The 14,683-nt window shown below is 46.9% G+C and overlaps 1 protein-coding gene and 1 pseudogene across 1 annotated transcript in view; one reads left to right on the top strand and one right to left on the bottom strand.

Annotated features, from left to right (window-relative positions):
- LOC119159763 (ATP-dependent translocase ABCB1-like) overlaps positions 1 to 14,683 on the bottom strand; it is an 84,518-nt gene that overhangs the window by 52,455 nt on the left and 17,380 nt on the right. The window contains exons 3-7 of the mRNA XM_075889983.1: positions 6,110 to 6,158; positions 4,285 to 4,617; positions 3,574 to 3,707; positions 1,395 to 1,566; positions 220 to 344 (exon numbers count right to left, since the gene is read on the bottom strand). Coding sequence (XP_075746098.1) covers positions 220 to 344; positions 1,395 to 1,566; positions 3,574 to 3,707; positions 4,285 to 4,617; positions 6,110 to 6,158 — 813 coding nt within the window. The remainder of the gene's footprint in view (positions 1 to 219; positions 345 to 1,394; positions 1,567 to 3,573; positions 3,708 to 4,284; positions 4,618 to 6,109; positions 6,159 to 14,683) is intronic.
- Positions 6,387 to 11,232, top strand: LOC119172320 (DNA (cytosine-5)-methyltransferase 1 pseudogene; annotated as a pseudogene).

Consider the following 14,683-nt stretch of genomic DNA (forward strand, 5'->3'; position numbering starts at 1 on the left):
AGCCCCTCGAACGCTATATGTGGAAATGCTTCTTTCACATAAGTCAATGTGAAAAAAGCCCTTCCACATAGCATAGCATTCTTCAAAATCCACATACTGGTGATAGCAGCACTGAATTGAAACAGTGATTGCCTCCCAGAAATAAATGCAATAGAAGTGGCACAGTTGCACGAAAACGAATGCTAGAAACCAAGACCAGCGAGACGACGCAAAACTCACCGCTGCAGTTCACTATATTGAGAACAGAATGCAGCCACTGTCCGTATCTTGCTCAGAACTTCCAGAGCCACGGCTCCAGCTTGCGCATATTTTTCTTGCTCCTTGGCTGCTGATTGGGACACCATCTGAAGTTTAACAAGAAGGTATACCAATATCGATTTGCCTGTGCCACCAGTTTGTCAGTTGTATAATCTATGCATGCTGACGTGTGCATCTGAAAACCCACGAATGGGTGTTTCAGGTGCATACCTGTAAAAATGAAGTGTCGGTCTTATGCCGTAAGAACTCTCCAGCTGGACTAGTTTCATAGTGATCGTAGAGATTAACAAGCGTAAAAATTGAAGCAAAGTTCATAAACATTTTTAAATGCGTAGACAAGGCCAATGCTTGTTGCCACTTTTTTCCATCTTCATCTAGCATTTATTGACTGTCTACATTATGTAAACCAGTCGGTTTAATACCTTTACACCACGTTCTTTTAAGGAGCTTGCTGGGTTACATGAACTCAACAGAGAACAAGAAAACCAACATAGACATGCCTTTTTTAAAGTTTCAAATATATATTGATGCATACAAACATTGTTTTTTTATTGCAACTGTATTGTCATCACACATTTATTACTTTGTTTTTAATGCGTTGCACTTATTCTTTCTCTTCAATGTGTTGCTGTCATTTGTAGAGGGGGCAGGACCTCTGTCAAGTGTGAAGACAAACAAATTGAATGAAAGTTCCCATACAAATCAAATACTAATGAATGTCAATTTCTCTGATGTTTCTCTCCTTCCCCCAATAAAATTGAATAAAGAAGTAATAATGATAGCGATGAGTCAGTCAGCAGCAAGGCTTTTCTCAGTGCTACACCAGAGTAGTGTCAACTCCTATTGGCAATGAGTTATTCGTCTTGCCCTTGCTTTTCTTAATGGCAAACACAAGAAATTATGCTGTCTTTGGCATGCACATTATGATGTAACTATCAAATTTTTTCTAGCTCTTTTCCTGCTTGCAGTAACTGCTGCTTTCTGGAACGGTTAACACACTGCAAAACATGTATTGTGCCACTTGGTTCCCCAGAAGCTACACACAACAGAAGATAAACTGGCTATACTTCTCATACATTACAAAGCTTACTATCTGTATTTGTTTGCAGTTGAATCAACGACCGTGAGGGACTTACGTTGCCCAGGAATGCCGAGGCAAAGGCAAGCAGCGGTGTGACCGACATGATCACCAAGGTGAGCTCCCAGCTCTCGACAAAGCCCGTGGCAAAGCCAGACGCAAACGTAGACAGGTAGTGGATGAAGAGGCCCATCTTGTCACCCATTCCCTCGCGCAGACGTTCCATGTCACTGAATAAAGAAAAGCGGTGGTGAACAAAGTACTCTGTCGTTTAAAAGTGGCAATCAGTTCAGAGTGGAAGCTAGAGGAACACTTGATATAACTGATACTTTAAAAGACTGTTTGAGCATGCTTGTATAAGAAGTGGCAGGCCTAAGAGACTTTTAAAAGATAGGAAGACAGCAGAGTAGATCAGCAAACAGGGATAGTCAATATTCTAGCTGCAGTTAAGAGAAAGTATTGTATTTACTCGTAATGCGTCCTCGATTATAATGCGAGACAAGTGACTTCATTATGAAAAATAAAACAAAAATAAAATAATTGTGTTTACCATGGCACTTTTTAGACAACTTGGATTTTGGTTATTTGTTGCAACACGAGGGTCGACTTTAGGTAGCAAAAATCTGAGAGAAAAAAAAAGCTCGCGTTGCACTTCAGTATACTATACAGTAATGGACTGGGGCAGATCACATAATGTGGAGAGATAAGTGGTTTTTCGTTGAAGCGATGTGATGAGCTTCAAGAGAAGAATAGTGTGGCTGAGAATGGCACAGTGTTAGTTCAAGCAAGAGAATTAAGAAATATACAGGCATAAAACTGAAACAGCTCGCGCAGGACAACGTGGGCTGGAGATCACTGGGAGAGGTCGCTGTTTTGCAATGAACATAACACAGGCTGATGATGACAAATATGGGCAAGAAACATCTTTAGACATATTTTGTCACTTCTGCATTTGTTACATCTGTAAGGAGGCTTATTGGGCGAGTCCAACGGACAGGCGGAAGATTGGTGATAGCCACAGGACAAGGAAGATTGTGGTGCTCGAGCACCAATCTCGTGGTGCCTTCTCTCTGTGATGATGCTTGTTGTTCCCTGGTGTTGTCAGCATTCCTTCATTATACACCAAACGTATGACCATTCTAGGATGGTTCATGCAAGCGTAATAGTATTGCACACTGTAATGTTTACTTGTCCCATGCAAGTATGTACTGTCACTGAGAGAGAATATGTCTGAAAACATGTATGTTCTCACCAGAAACAGTGGACACATCACAAGCCCCCAATTTGCACTAAAGAATTGGACTAAAGCCTGAACTGAAGCATTATGAAGGAGTGACACCCAGAGCTTCACACTAGCCCTCAGCTTTAAAGAAAATCAAGAGAAAGAAGTTTTGGATTAATTTAGGTTGGTACAGCTTTCTTTCAAAAGCCTACTTTCAATTATGTCATAATAAAAGATCATAATGCAACATAAATCTGAATTGCTTCATGAATTTCGAGCTTTACTCTCAAGTAGTATGTGGGTGGGACATCATGAATTTCATATTTTCACATTTAGCACATACCAGGTTTTCAATATCTAGGAATTCTAGCCTCTGGATAAATAAAAACACAATGCAGTCAACCTCTACAAGAAAAAAATTAAATTAGCCCTTGCAAACACTGCCAACATTTACGACACTATGGCAAGATAATGCACGAATCTTAAGGTGCCACCATGTATTTTTAATTTTTTTACCTCTCTATGGCTCACTACGTCTTTTCTTGCATTAAGAGATGCTGGATAAGCGCTATAATTGACAAATATACCTGATATACCTTCTTCCGTTTCATGCCACATTGAGTAATAATGAAATACTAATTGAGCATTCTTATTACAAGTGAACTGTGCGATATATATGTGAAAAACTTAACAAAAGAAAGTTTTTCAAGCAAATAATATTTTTTGAAAGTGTGCTTTGTGAACCGGCGCAGCTTTTGCACATCTAATAGGGGTGTTGCACAGTGTCCTTTCAATCATGATCAAGCCTAATCAAATTTGTATCTCAACTAGCTTATTAGTAAAAGATGTCAAAGGGAGCCAATCAATTCTAAGACATTAGTTTCAATCATCATCAATAGTGCCCTGGAGATGCATACATACACATTTAACCTAAAAATGAATTTCTTCCCAAGTGAGTGTTCTTGCTTATAAGCCTCAATAGAGCGGAGACAAATTCAAGTGTCATAACACATACTCATTCATTCTTGAGGCAACTTCACTGACACGATGCCTGTCAAACCAAGCTGCGTCTTGTCGGAGGAGCGAGTAGAAGAGTTCCTGCCGCAGCCTGTATAGCTGACGATCGCACGCTCGGGTCCAACACCACACCTGTTAATGATTGGCACACAGTATCTCGTAAATAAATGTCGAAAGTGAAGCTGATATCTTTGCTAGAAGGCCACCTCTAATTAAAAATCAACTAGAAGCCAAAGCAGTAAATGCAGCTTCAAAGAAAAAGAAATCCAGAAAACCAAGAATATATAGCAAGTACTGAATCAAAGTATAAAATCTATAAGCAGTTAAAAATAAAATAAAATATTAGAATTGGCGACATACTTCTGTTGCCGAATTCAACTCTAGAAGTCCATAGTATTCCTCCTCAAAAGCAGATGCACGGCAGCCTTTGTCAACGGGTGCGCAGTCCAGACTGACATCAGGAGCCAGACGGTTGGTGACTATGCCTTTGAAGAACAGTGCCGAGTGCACAAGCGAGGCTATTTCTTCGGTCGCAGAGGCGATCGGCTACTGTGCTCCAGTCATCTAGCTAGGGCCCCTTTAAACTTCTTAAGCTGTATACAACTATAGATAATGAATCAGCCAATGTAACTTCCTTTAATACTTCCCTTTTGCATCCTCAAAGGAAGCAAAGTAAACGAAACTGTACAAACAAAAATGTGTGACGTACATGTATAAACGAAGACATGAAGACGACAGCTGCAATTATGACGTAGGTGAGTGCAAACTTGTTCATAGTGATGTTGTATTCGAGGACGGTGACGGGGTCAAACATGGACATCCCCCCGCTGCGCCGTATTGCCTCCATGAAGGTCTGAGGAGGCGGGCGCGTGGTGAAGTTGGTGTTGCTGCCATCATAGAATCCTGCCAGCTGCTGGTGGATGAAGACGTTTGTCATGTGACCAAACACGATAGCCAATAATGGCCAGCCTGCACCATGGAGGATTGCGAAGACTGTGCCCACGAACAGCAGCACGATGTCTTGCGCTGTGGCATAGCGAAACTGACACACAAATATCAATCAACCATTAGACGCGAATGTGCAATGCATTACTGCAAAGTTATTAGTGAACTGCACAACAGAAAGGTGGACGAGTTCAAACTCATTCATAGTAGTTGCATGCAAGGAAGAGCAAATACAGGAAAGAAATGTGCTAGTGCTCCATGCCATTGCTCCATTAGCAGTATGTATAACAATTGTGTTCTACACTGTCAATAGCATCGCAGGTTCTCATGTGAGGGTCTGTGATGTACTCTAACTATGAAGAAAGAGCACACAAATACACATAACCACTAGAGAACTACTTTTAGAACACACTTCCATATAGATGGCTTGCACTGATGCCACTGAAACCACCATGTTGGTGCACTGCATGGTAGGACGCAAGGATTGCGACATTGCATTAATGTTGTCATTGTATCACTTACAACTACTTTTATTATTTACTCGCAGAGGTCAATTGCAGTGTGGTGGCTTCGTGGAAGCAGGCTAAGCGCAATGCTATTATGATGTCTTTACATCGTCAAAGTCGCCATGTTGGTGAACTAGTATGTTATAAAGCTGCATCCATGACATCACATGCAAACTATGTATTGGCTAGAGTTATGACAACTGGCAATTTTTATAAATTAAGCAGAGAGAGCGAGAGAAAAAAAAAACTTGGGTTTCAGCAGTGCTAAACTCAAACTACATTTGATATCATTTATTCTAGATTTCAAATTTTTAATTTTTTTTTACACTAAATAAGATCACTGAAGGGGAAATAGCAAGCTTGATAAGCAGTTTTGTAGTACATCACGGTTAAATAAAAAAAAGACAAGGGAGAGATCGGTTACGGGTACTTTAGCGCAACGCATATTTATTGTAACTAAGCCGTCTGCGAGAAAAACAATGTGTAAGCAAGGCAAGTTTAATAATTACTAAGTTTAATAACCATCACACCAGAAAGAGCGCCAACATATGTAAATGTCAAATGCCACACATCTTACAAACAACAAACAATTAAAAGCACTTTCATGAATAAAATCAGGGCATAGCCAGGATTTTACCTCGCTCAACCCCGTCCCTCCTCATATCATGTCAAACACCTTCCGTCACAGCTTTTTTTTTTTTCTTGGAGGGGGGGGGGGGGGGGTCACGATTATCGTACGGGTGATCAGATCAGAGCTTGCTTTCCAGTGATGCGGAAAAGTGATAGGATGGCCGGATCGCGGATAACGCACACATACAGCGTGAAGAGAGAAACGCCTAGAAGCGCATTTAACAGCGCGCTAACAAGACACTGCTTTCGGAACACTTCTAAAGCAACAGAAAACTACACGTTGAAGTAGTTTACGCATGATTATTTTGAAGATTACCACGGCAACGCTTTCACGACATCAGAAAGATGGTCACAACCCGGTGACAGGTGCGTGCATTTACATTTACCTGTTTTACTACGCTAGCCATAACACCAATGACACGACGCACAGGAAAAACATTTCCTATTACTCACCAGCTTCCAGTACGAGACCTTCTTCGGTCGAGGCCACCTGTCGTTGTCTCTGCAAAGAGCGAAAACAGCTGCTTTGAAAACAGTTGCGAGCAGCGCGCCAAAAGTAAGCCACCATACCAGAAGCGCTGCTTTGCTCGGCGTGGCTCGACAGCGTTCTACGTCACCATAGCAACGTTACTCTTGTCACAAGGCTTTCTTACGCCACTACTAAAAAAATACTAGAAAAACAAGAAATACAGATACTTGTTGTCAAAGAAAAAGCTTGTATCATTTTTCTTGCTAGTGGTGTTATCAAGCAGCAAGCGAGAGTGAGCCGAGTGATAACGACGCCGCGCCACCGCCGCTTTGCGCGCGAAGTTTTTCGCGGGAAAGCGCTTGCTCGCCTCGTCCGTCTCGTCAGCCGATCCCCCTTGGCGTGTTTGTGATTCGAATTTTATTTCGTTTGTTTACTCGTGAACTACGTGAGCGGCACAATGAAAACTGCCAGAGCGATCCCCGTGAAAATAGAGACGACGAACGGCAAGTTCTCATCGGACGACGACGAATGCGGGGCGAACAGAGGCGGCTCGGACGACTGCGACGACAAAGAGGAGTCGCCGCCGAACTCCAAGCTCAAAGGTGGGAAGCGCAAGCGGCATTCTAACGGCGACGCTCCCGGCAGCAGCCAGCCCACTCTGACCGCGCTGTTCAGTAAAATGGCAAAGCGTGTCAAAAGCGAGAACGGCGAACAAGCCGTGAGCAAGAAACCGCCCGCCGCCGAGGTGAGCTACACCCGTTGCTCTGATTGCCGCCAGGTGCTCGACGCCGCCGAGTTGCGGCTGTTCGAGGGTGACCCCGCCGACGCCGTCGACGAGTTCACAGCGCTCACCGATCCGCGGCTGAGCGTGTTCAGTGACAGCGATGCCGTCGACGACGGAGGCGACGACGTCATGGACACGCCACAACACAAGCTCACTCAGTTCACCGTCTACGACCGCCACACGCATCTTTGCCCCATAGATGCCGGCCTGATCGAGCGAGACGTGGAGCTTTACTTCAGCGGATACGTCAAGCCCATTTACGACGAGGACCCTTCGCCCGAGAACGGCATCTGCTGCAAGGCGATGGGGCCGATCGGTGCGTGGTGGACCGCCGGTTTCGACGGTGGCGAGAAAGCCGTGATCGGATTCACGACTCCGTACGCCGACTACGTGCTCATGGCGCCCAGCGAGCAGTACGCTCCTTTCATCGACGCCATCAAGGAGAAGATCTACATGAGTAAGCTAGTGATTGAGACGCTCGTGAAGGAGCCGAACACGACGTACGAGGACCTGCTCAACAAACTCGAGCTGACGCCCCCGCCTCAGGGCATCGCCAAGTTCACCGAAGATGCCCTGCTTCGAAACGCCCAGTTCGTAGTCGACCAGGTGCAAAGTTTCGACGTCAGTGGAGACGATGACGAGGCGCACCTGATCGCGACCCCGTGCCTGCGGAGCGTGGTTCACCTGGCGGGAGTGACGTTGGGCCAGCGCCGAGCGATGCGCCGTGGTCGACGCGAAGTGTTGCCCAAAAAGCCGGTCGGCACGCTGGCGACGACGACTCCGTTGGTGCGAGACGTCTTCGAAGTTCTCTTCCACGGCCAGATCGACGACAAGGCTTCCAACACCGCCCGGCGCAAGCGGTGTGGAGTCTGCGAAGCCTGCCAGTCGGCCGACTGCGGCAAGTGTAAGGCCTGCAAGGACATGGTCAAGTTTGGCGGCACTGGCCGTCAGAAACAGTGTTGCGTGGAGAGGCGTTGCCTCAACAAGGTCTTCCAGGAGGCGGAAGAAGACGACGGCGATACGGAAGAGATGGAGGCCGAGCTCGACCGCAAGGCCGCTCAGGCAGAGGCTCCTTCCTCGACGCGCAAGACGGTGCGGCGTGGAGCCAGCGACGTCAGATGGGCCGACGATAAGCCAGTCGCGAAGCTGAACAAGAAGTTTTACTACTCGCGCGCCTTGGTCAACGACCATGAACTGCGCTGGGGTGACTTCGTGCTCGTGACTCCCACGGATCCCGGTACGCCTTTGGACGTGGCCCGAGTCGTGTACATGTACGAAACCCCGTCGGGTGAGAAGATGTTCCACGCGCATTGGTTCTGGCGGGGTTCGGACACCGTTCTGGGTGAGTCATCTGACCCTCGCGAGCTGTTTCTCGTCAATGAATGCGACAATCAGAGCCTGAGTGCCGTGAGGGACCTCTGTACGGTAGTGCACAAACCGGCAGCCGAGGACTGGTTCTCACGTGGCGGCGTGCACTGTTTGGAGGACGAGTGCGTGCTGCAGGGTGAAGACGACGGCAGGTCGTTCTTCTATCAGAAAGCCTACGAAGCGGAGCATGCACGATTCATCGACCCGCCCGAACTGCCTTGTCCGGAGGAGTGTGACGTGACGCAAGCGTGTACGTCGTGTCGCCATGCGGAAGCGCAGGAAAAACTGGAGACCCCCGTTCCCGGAGACATCGTTGAGGAAGAGAATGGCAGGATCTGTTATTCGAGCATCTCATTCCAGGGCAAGTCCTTCTGCATCGGCGAGTGTGTCTTCTTGGAGCCCGACGCTTTCGAATTCGACTACCAGCCGGCTAAAAGCAAGAACAAGGTCAGCATCAAAAAGGAAGATGTAGACGAGGAGGTGTACCCGGAGTACTACCGCAAACGTTCAGAATACATTAAGGGATCAAACGCCGACGTGCCCGAACCGTTCAAAATTGGCAAGATCTTGTCGATTTACAAAAAATCTAGCAGTGGCAAGTGCCAGCCCGAAATGTTCAGACTTAGAGTTAAGAAGTTTTACCGCTCTGAGAACACGCATCAGCCAAAACTGGATGCCGACCTGTGCCTCTTGTACTACTCTGAAGAAGAAGCCATCGTCGAGCTGAACCAGGTGTGCGGCAAGTGTTACGTTGTGTATGGCGAGAACTTGGCCGAGGAAGTCGAAGACTATCTACGCCGAGGCCCCCACAGGTTCTACTTCACCGAAGCGTACGAAAGCAAAACCGAGAGCTTCGTCGAGCCTTCGTCCAAGGCGCGCATGATGGGTTGTCTCGGCAAAGGAAAGGGTAAGAAAGGCAAGAGCTCGACCAAAACCATTGCCATCGAGCCACCGGAAGAGTTCTACGTTCCGCAGCGCAAGCTGCGCAGCCTCGACGTTTTCGCGGGCTGCGGAGGCCTGTCTGAGGGCTTTCACCAGGCCGGCGTTAGCGAGACCTGCTGGGCCATCGAGCGAGAGGAGCCCGCGGCCACAGCCTTCCGTCTCAACTTTCCCGATGCTACTATCTTCACGGATGACTGCAATCGCCTGCTGCGGCTCGTTATAGACGGCGAGACCGTCAACGAGCGGGGACAGTTGCTACCGCAGAAGGGAGACGTCGAGCTGCTCTGCGGAGGACCTCCGTGCCAGGGTTTCAGCGGCATGAACCGCTTCAACTCGAGGCAGTACTCCCAGTTCAAGAACTCGCTAATCGCCTCGTATCTCAGCTACTGCGAGTACTACCGGCCTCGCTTCTTCCTGCTCGAGAATGTGCGCAACTTCGTCTCCTTCAAGCGCAGCATGGTCCTCAAGCTCACCCTGCGCTGCCTCATCAGTATGGGCTACCAGTGCACCTTCGGCGTGCTGCAGGCCGGCAACTATGGAGTGCCACAGACGCGGAGGAGAGCAATCATCCTAGCAGCTGCCCCGGGAGAGAAGCTTCCGCTCTATCCTGAACCGCAGCACGTGTTCGCTCCGCGGGCCTGCCAGCTGACCGTCATGGTGGATGAGCGCAAGTATCTGTCCAACTGCAAGTGGTCCTCGTCCGCTCCGCTCAGAACCATCACCGTACGCGACGCCATGTCCGACTTGCCGGAGATCCGCAATGGTGCCAAGATGAACGAAATTCCTTACGGCGCCCAGGCCTTGACCCCGTTTCAGAAGGTGCTACGTGCCGGAGGCGCGGTACTGCGTGATCACGTCTGCAAGGAGATGGCACCCTTGGTTGAGGCCCGGATGCAGCACGTTCCCCTGGGTCCGGGCGCCGACTGGCGCGACCTGCCAAACATCGTGGTGCGGCTTTCGGACGGCGTGACGTACACGAAGAAGCTTCGTTACACGCACCATGACCCCAAGAACGGCAAGTCATCAACGGGCGCCCTGCGAGGCGTCTGTCCATGCGCGACAGACAAGCCTTGCGATCCTTTGTGCCGCCAGGACAACACCCTGATCCCGTGGTGCCTGCCTCACACTGGCAATAGGCACAACCACTGGGCAGGGCTATACGGTCGACTCGAGTGGGATGGCTTCTTCAGCACGACGGTGACCAATCCAGAGCCGATGGGCAAGCAGGGAAGAGTCCTGCACCCCGAGCAGCACCGAGTAGTGAGCGTCAGGGAGTGCGCGAGGTCGCAGGGTTTCCCGGATACTTACCGCTTTTTCGGCACCATTCTGGACAGGCACCGCCAAGTGGGCAATGCCGTGCCGCCGCCTATGGCTCGAGCCATCGGTCGCGAGATCCTCAGGTGCCTTGCCGCAGAAGGGCAGGACAATTGCAACTGACTCAGTAGCGCTGGAATGTGGCAGTCAAATGTGCCTTCGGGGTGAATGTACCCTCCCTAATGACTGAAAAGCTGTGTTCTCCTGGTCTTTACCAGTTTTTATGTGAATTACGGTTTAGCCGATGCTTGTTTTTTAATGTTGTGTCTGCTTTTTAGACAACAGCGAGCTTTTAATCTCTTCTAAACCATTGACAGGTGCGTTTAGCATCGTCCTTAGCTTACCTTATTACCTAAGAAAAGCAGTTTACTATTGTGCTGTATATAATGCTTTCATATAATTTTTTTACGTGCCCTTAAAGAAGGAAGACCATGATAATTATAATGTGTAAACATGGACTATGTTCCATGCCTGCATGTTAGTTCGTGCGTGACATTCCTGATGTTTGTTCTGTGCCGGCTTCTTCATTTAGAGTAATGCCGCTGATAAGTTTCTGATAACCTTTATATAATTGTGACGCACTTGTTAAAGATGATGGAACCGCTGTGCAGTCGAACTCGTGTTTACGAATCTTAGTGCGAAAATCTTTGATTACGTGTATAAAAGTTTTTACCATTAAATGACCTGTGTGATCTGCAACTCTAAATGTGTTCGAGTCTTGTTTTATTATCCACTTCGGGGGTTCAACGGTTGTTGTGGTGTCCAACGGGCAATGATGACGCGGGTCCAAGTCCTGTCGGAAAGTGGCGTCTTTATCGAATGACGATTTCCACTGGTTTTCATTAATGTCTCAAATCGATGTGTCTTGTCGGGTGTCAACGCTCCAGGCGTTAAAGTTGCGCTTTGGCAAATTGGCTTCAACTGTTTGGATTACTATGTCGTTATTTTCCTTCTTAGTTATCTGTTATTTAGGACATGCCAACGCTTTTGTATAGCGCCGACTACTCATTTTCATAGATAATATACGTGAAAAGCACAACAAGAATGAAATATGCCTAAAAGATCAGCTAGGAGTAGTTCCTGACTAGACTTAATATATAAAAGTGAAGCTTGTATGCTGCCAGTAATTAGTGCTTTGTCGTAAAAACGCTATCATCATTTGAACTAGCACAGGCTAGTTTCATTCTTTTTAAGTGAACATTAAGCTATCGGTAACTACGTGTGTGCCATCACAAGCCGTACTGCAACGTACAACAGGTATAAGTATCAAACAACACGCAAAAAGAAGTGAGAAAACAAGGAAAACAAACGTGATTGAATCTTTGTGTTGGTGGTTTATATGTGCGTATGAGTGTGTTTTTGCATATGTGTGCCCGGGTGTTCTATTTGCCATATACTGCTCTTTATTTTCTCTTCAAGATATGTGTTCAACATTCACTCAAGGGCTAAGGAGTGTCCGGTGCTTTATTTGTGTGTTAACATTTCCTCATATATCATCTCGATAAATCAAAAATAAAAGGCAAGGACACAAAGATAAGACAAAAGGAAGCGATTAATAAAGTAAGAAATAGTGGGAAATGAAAAGAAAGGTATACATACAAAAACGAGGGTAGAAAGACAAATCAAGGAAACCAAGGAAGGCCGCCCAGTTCCGCTCTTGCTTCAGGCTAGGCAGCACTAATGCGAAGCTTCCACTATTTTTGTTTAATTGTTTGCCGTCATTTATTAGAAATGACAATCTATATACAGGTCTTTGCGCACACGTGATCTTTCAGCGCGTCGGCTACAGGGGAGGCATGTATCTCCGATTCGTACCTTTCCGATTCGCCCCCTCTTTTCGCCGTAAATGCTTTTTGTTTCTTGGTGAAAATAAAGTTATTTGATTGGTACCGTGTCCGCGAATGACTCGGTGAGTGACGAACCGGCGTATGCTACGGTTATGAGGCATGTCTCAATGCAAGGTTCCAGAAGTCTCCACTAGGGCGCCTCTGTGGAACAGTGGCTAGGGTTCTCGGCTGCTGACTCGAATGTCGCGGTTTCGATCCTGGCCGCGACGGCCGTGTTTTGATGAAGGCGTAACGGTAAACGCCCATGTACTGTGTGGTGTCAGTGCATGGTAAAGGACACCGTGCAAGTGCACGTCAAAAAGTGTTCCAGAGGCCTCCGCTATGGCGTCCCTCAAAATCGTGTAGTTTTGGGACGTAAACCCCACATGTATTAAATATCGACTAGCTGCGTTTCCTCACGGTGCACTTTAATCGAAGTACGCGGAAGCTCTCCGGCTGCCACCACCGAAAGATGACCTCAACGACTGGGATCGAACGCGCGTCTTTCGGTCAGCAGACTCCCCCCCTCCCATCTTGTAATCGAGCAATGGGACACTGTAGAAATGATGTGAAGAGATCAGTGTTGCAGACTTCACACTCTGGGACCATTCGATATTTTCGGGACTCTGGAATGTGAATAGAATAGAGATAACGCTTGAAGGAATGGAATTGAGCGCCTATAGCGCGGAATAAAACAGGCATAGAATCGCGTTTTTTTTTTTTCGAAAACAGAGCACGTTTTTTTTTCGCTCTGTTTTTCGAACATTAGGAAGTCAGAGCCACAAATTTAACAATAAAGCAATATTTTTAAGATGGCTTGGCTGATTGCAAGCATGGTACATCTATAAACAATGCGCCCTTACAAATATGTCCTGTGTTGCTCTGAAGCATGTCTCGGATAAGCAGCTGAGTAAGATAACCACCAAGCAGCTGAGTAACATAACCGAGGCGAACGCAACGTAATCTATAAAACGTTTCATTTCTTTTGCCGAATGTTCACCGGCAGAGTCTTTCTTTCAAGCTCGTGGACTCTCTGAAGACTTGTATTCTCAACGTTTCGTCGTTTCAACAATGGCTTTCTGTGAATCATCAAACAGATGTATTAGGGATAAAAAATAAATTCCGGCACATACCACGGATTGTGTGAATCAATTTCACGCGAAATTGACTCGTTCTTTCTTTTATTCATTCATTTATTTCTCTTGCGTTCCTTTTTTTCTTTTTTTATTTCCTTCTTCCCTTTTTTGTTTGCTACTTTGAGCCGAGCGTTACGAGGCAAATCGGCATTTATATGTGTACAAAATTGAGTAGTTGAGAGCGGACTGTGGCTATTGCTAGGCATTTCGATTGCATTGGCACCTAATAATCATAATGTATAGCATTGCCGGCGTGACGTCAGAACGCACCTAGAACACATATGTCACTTCTGTCAAAACGAAGTGCACAATCATTTGCATGCCGTAGATAGCTAGCCACTGGCGCTCCAGAGTGGAGCAACGCGTTACTTTATGGCTTGACGACACCCAAAAGCAATTATGCAACGTTTACTACGTTGTTATCAACGTGGATAGTCGGCACTGCAACCACCGCTGACGTTACCGTGGTCTTCCTAACCAGCCTCAAGCTCTGGCAATGTTCAGCGGTAGAATACTTTACCGCGCAGAATGCTCGAGTTTCATTCCTAACAAAATCGCGAGTTTTATTTCTTGCGCCCATCAGAATATTTCGCTCGCTGTCAACGCCACCGGCGCCGGAACCAGATTTTCATGAACACAGGCTCCGCAACGTGGTCACGTTAAAATTTCAAGCGACTATTTGCGCCGTTCCTACATAGGTGCATACGCGCTTTCATGGGTCGTGCATGGTTATCGGATATCCCAAACGTGTCTGCGGGAAAGGGTTTCATGACGCGCGCGATATGCCTGTCATCTTATTCACGTCATGAGCCAGCAGTCAGGCTCGTCATAGGCTTATACCTTTCTATGCCAATTTCGGTATTCAACAAGTAAAGATGGAACCATAAGAGCAATCAAACTGCTTTGGTTCACTGAAAAATTGCTTCGCATTCGAAAGTCAATTGCTATTTGGTAAGCTGCAACCAAATAACCATCAGCGGGAAGTCTTACTGCCCAGCTTGAACTTACGCCACCTGTTTGATATTTTCAAAGAGAGTACTCCTGGATCGTAGGGCTCACATGGTGTCCTGAATTGAGTAATATACCTAGGGTCGCGAATTTCCAGTGGATGAGTTGCTACGCAAATAATTTCTATTCACATATTAGTAATTCTTTCCTGCCTCTGGCGGTGCATGTCTGCCTACTAAC

This window comes from Rhipicephalus microplus, chromosome 3 (genome assembly GCF_043290135.1).
Source record: "Rhipicephalus microplus isolate Deutch F79 chromosome 3, USDA_Rmic, whole genome shotgun sequence".
NCBI lineage: Eukaryota > Metazoa > Arthropoda > Arachnida > Ixodida > Ixodidae > Rhipicephalus > Rhipicephalus microplus.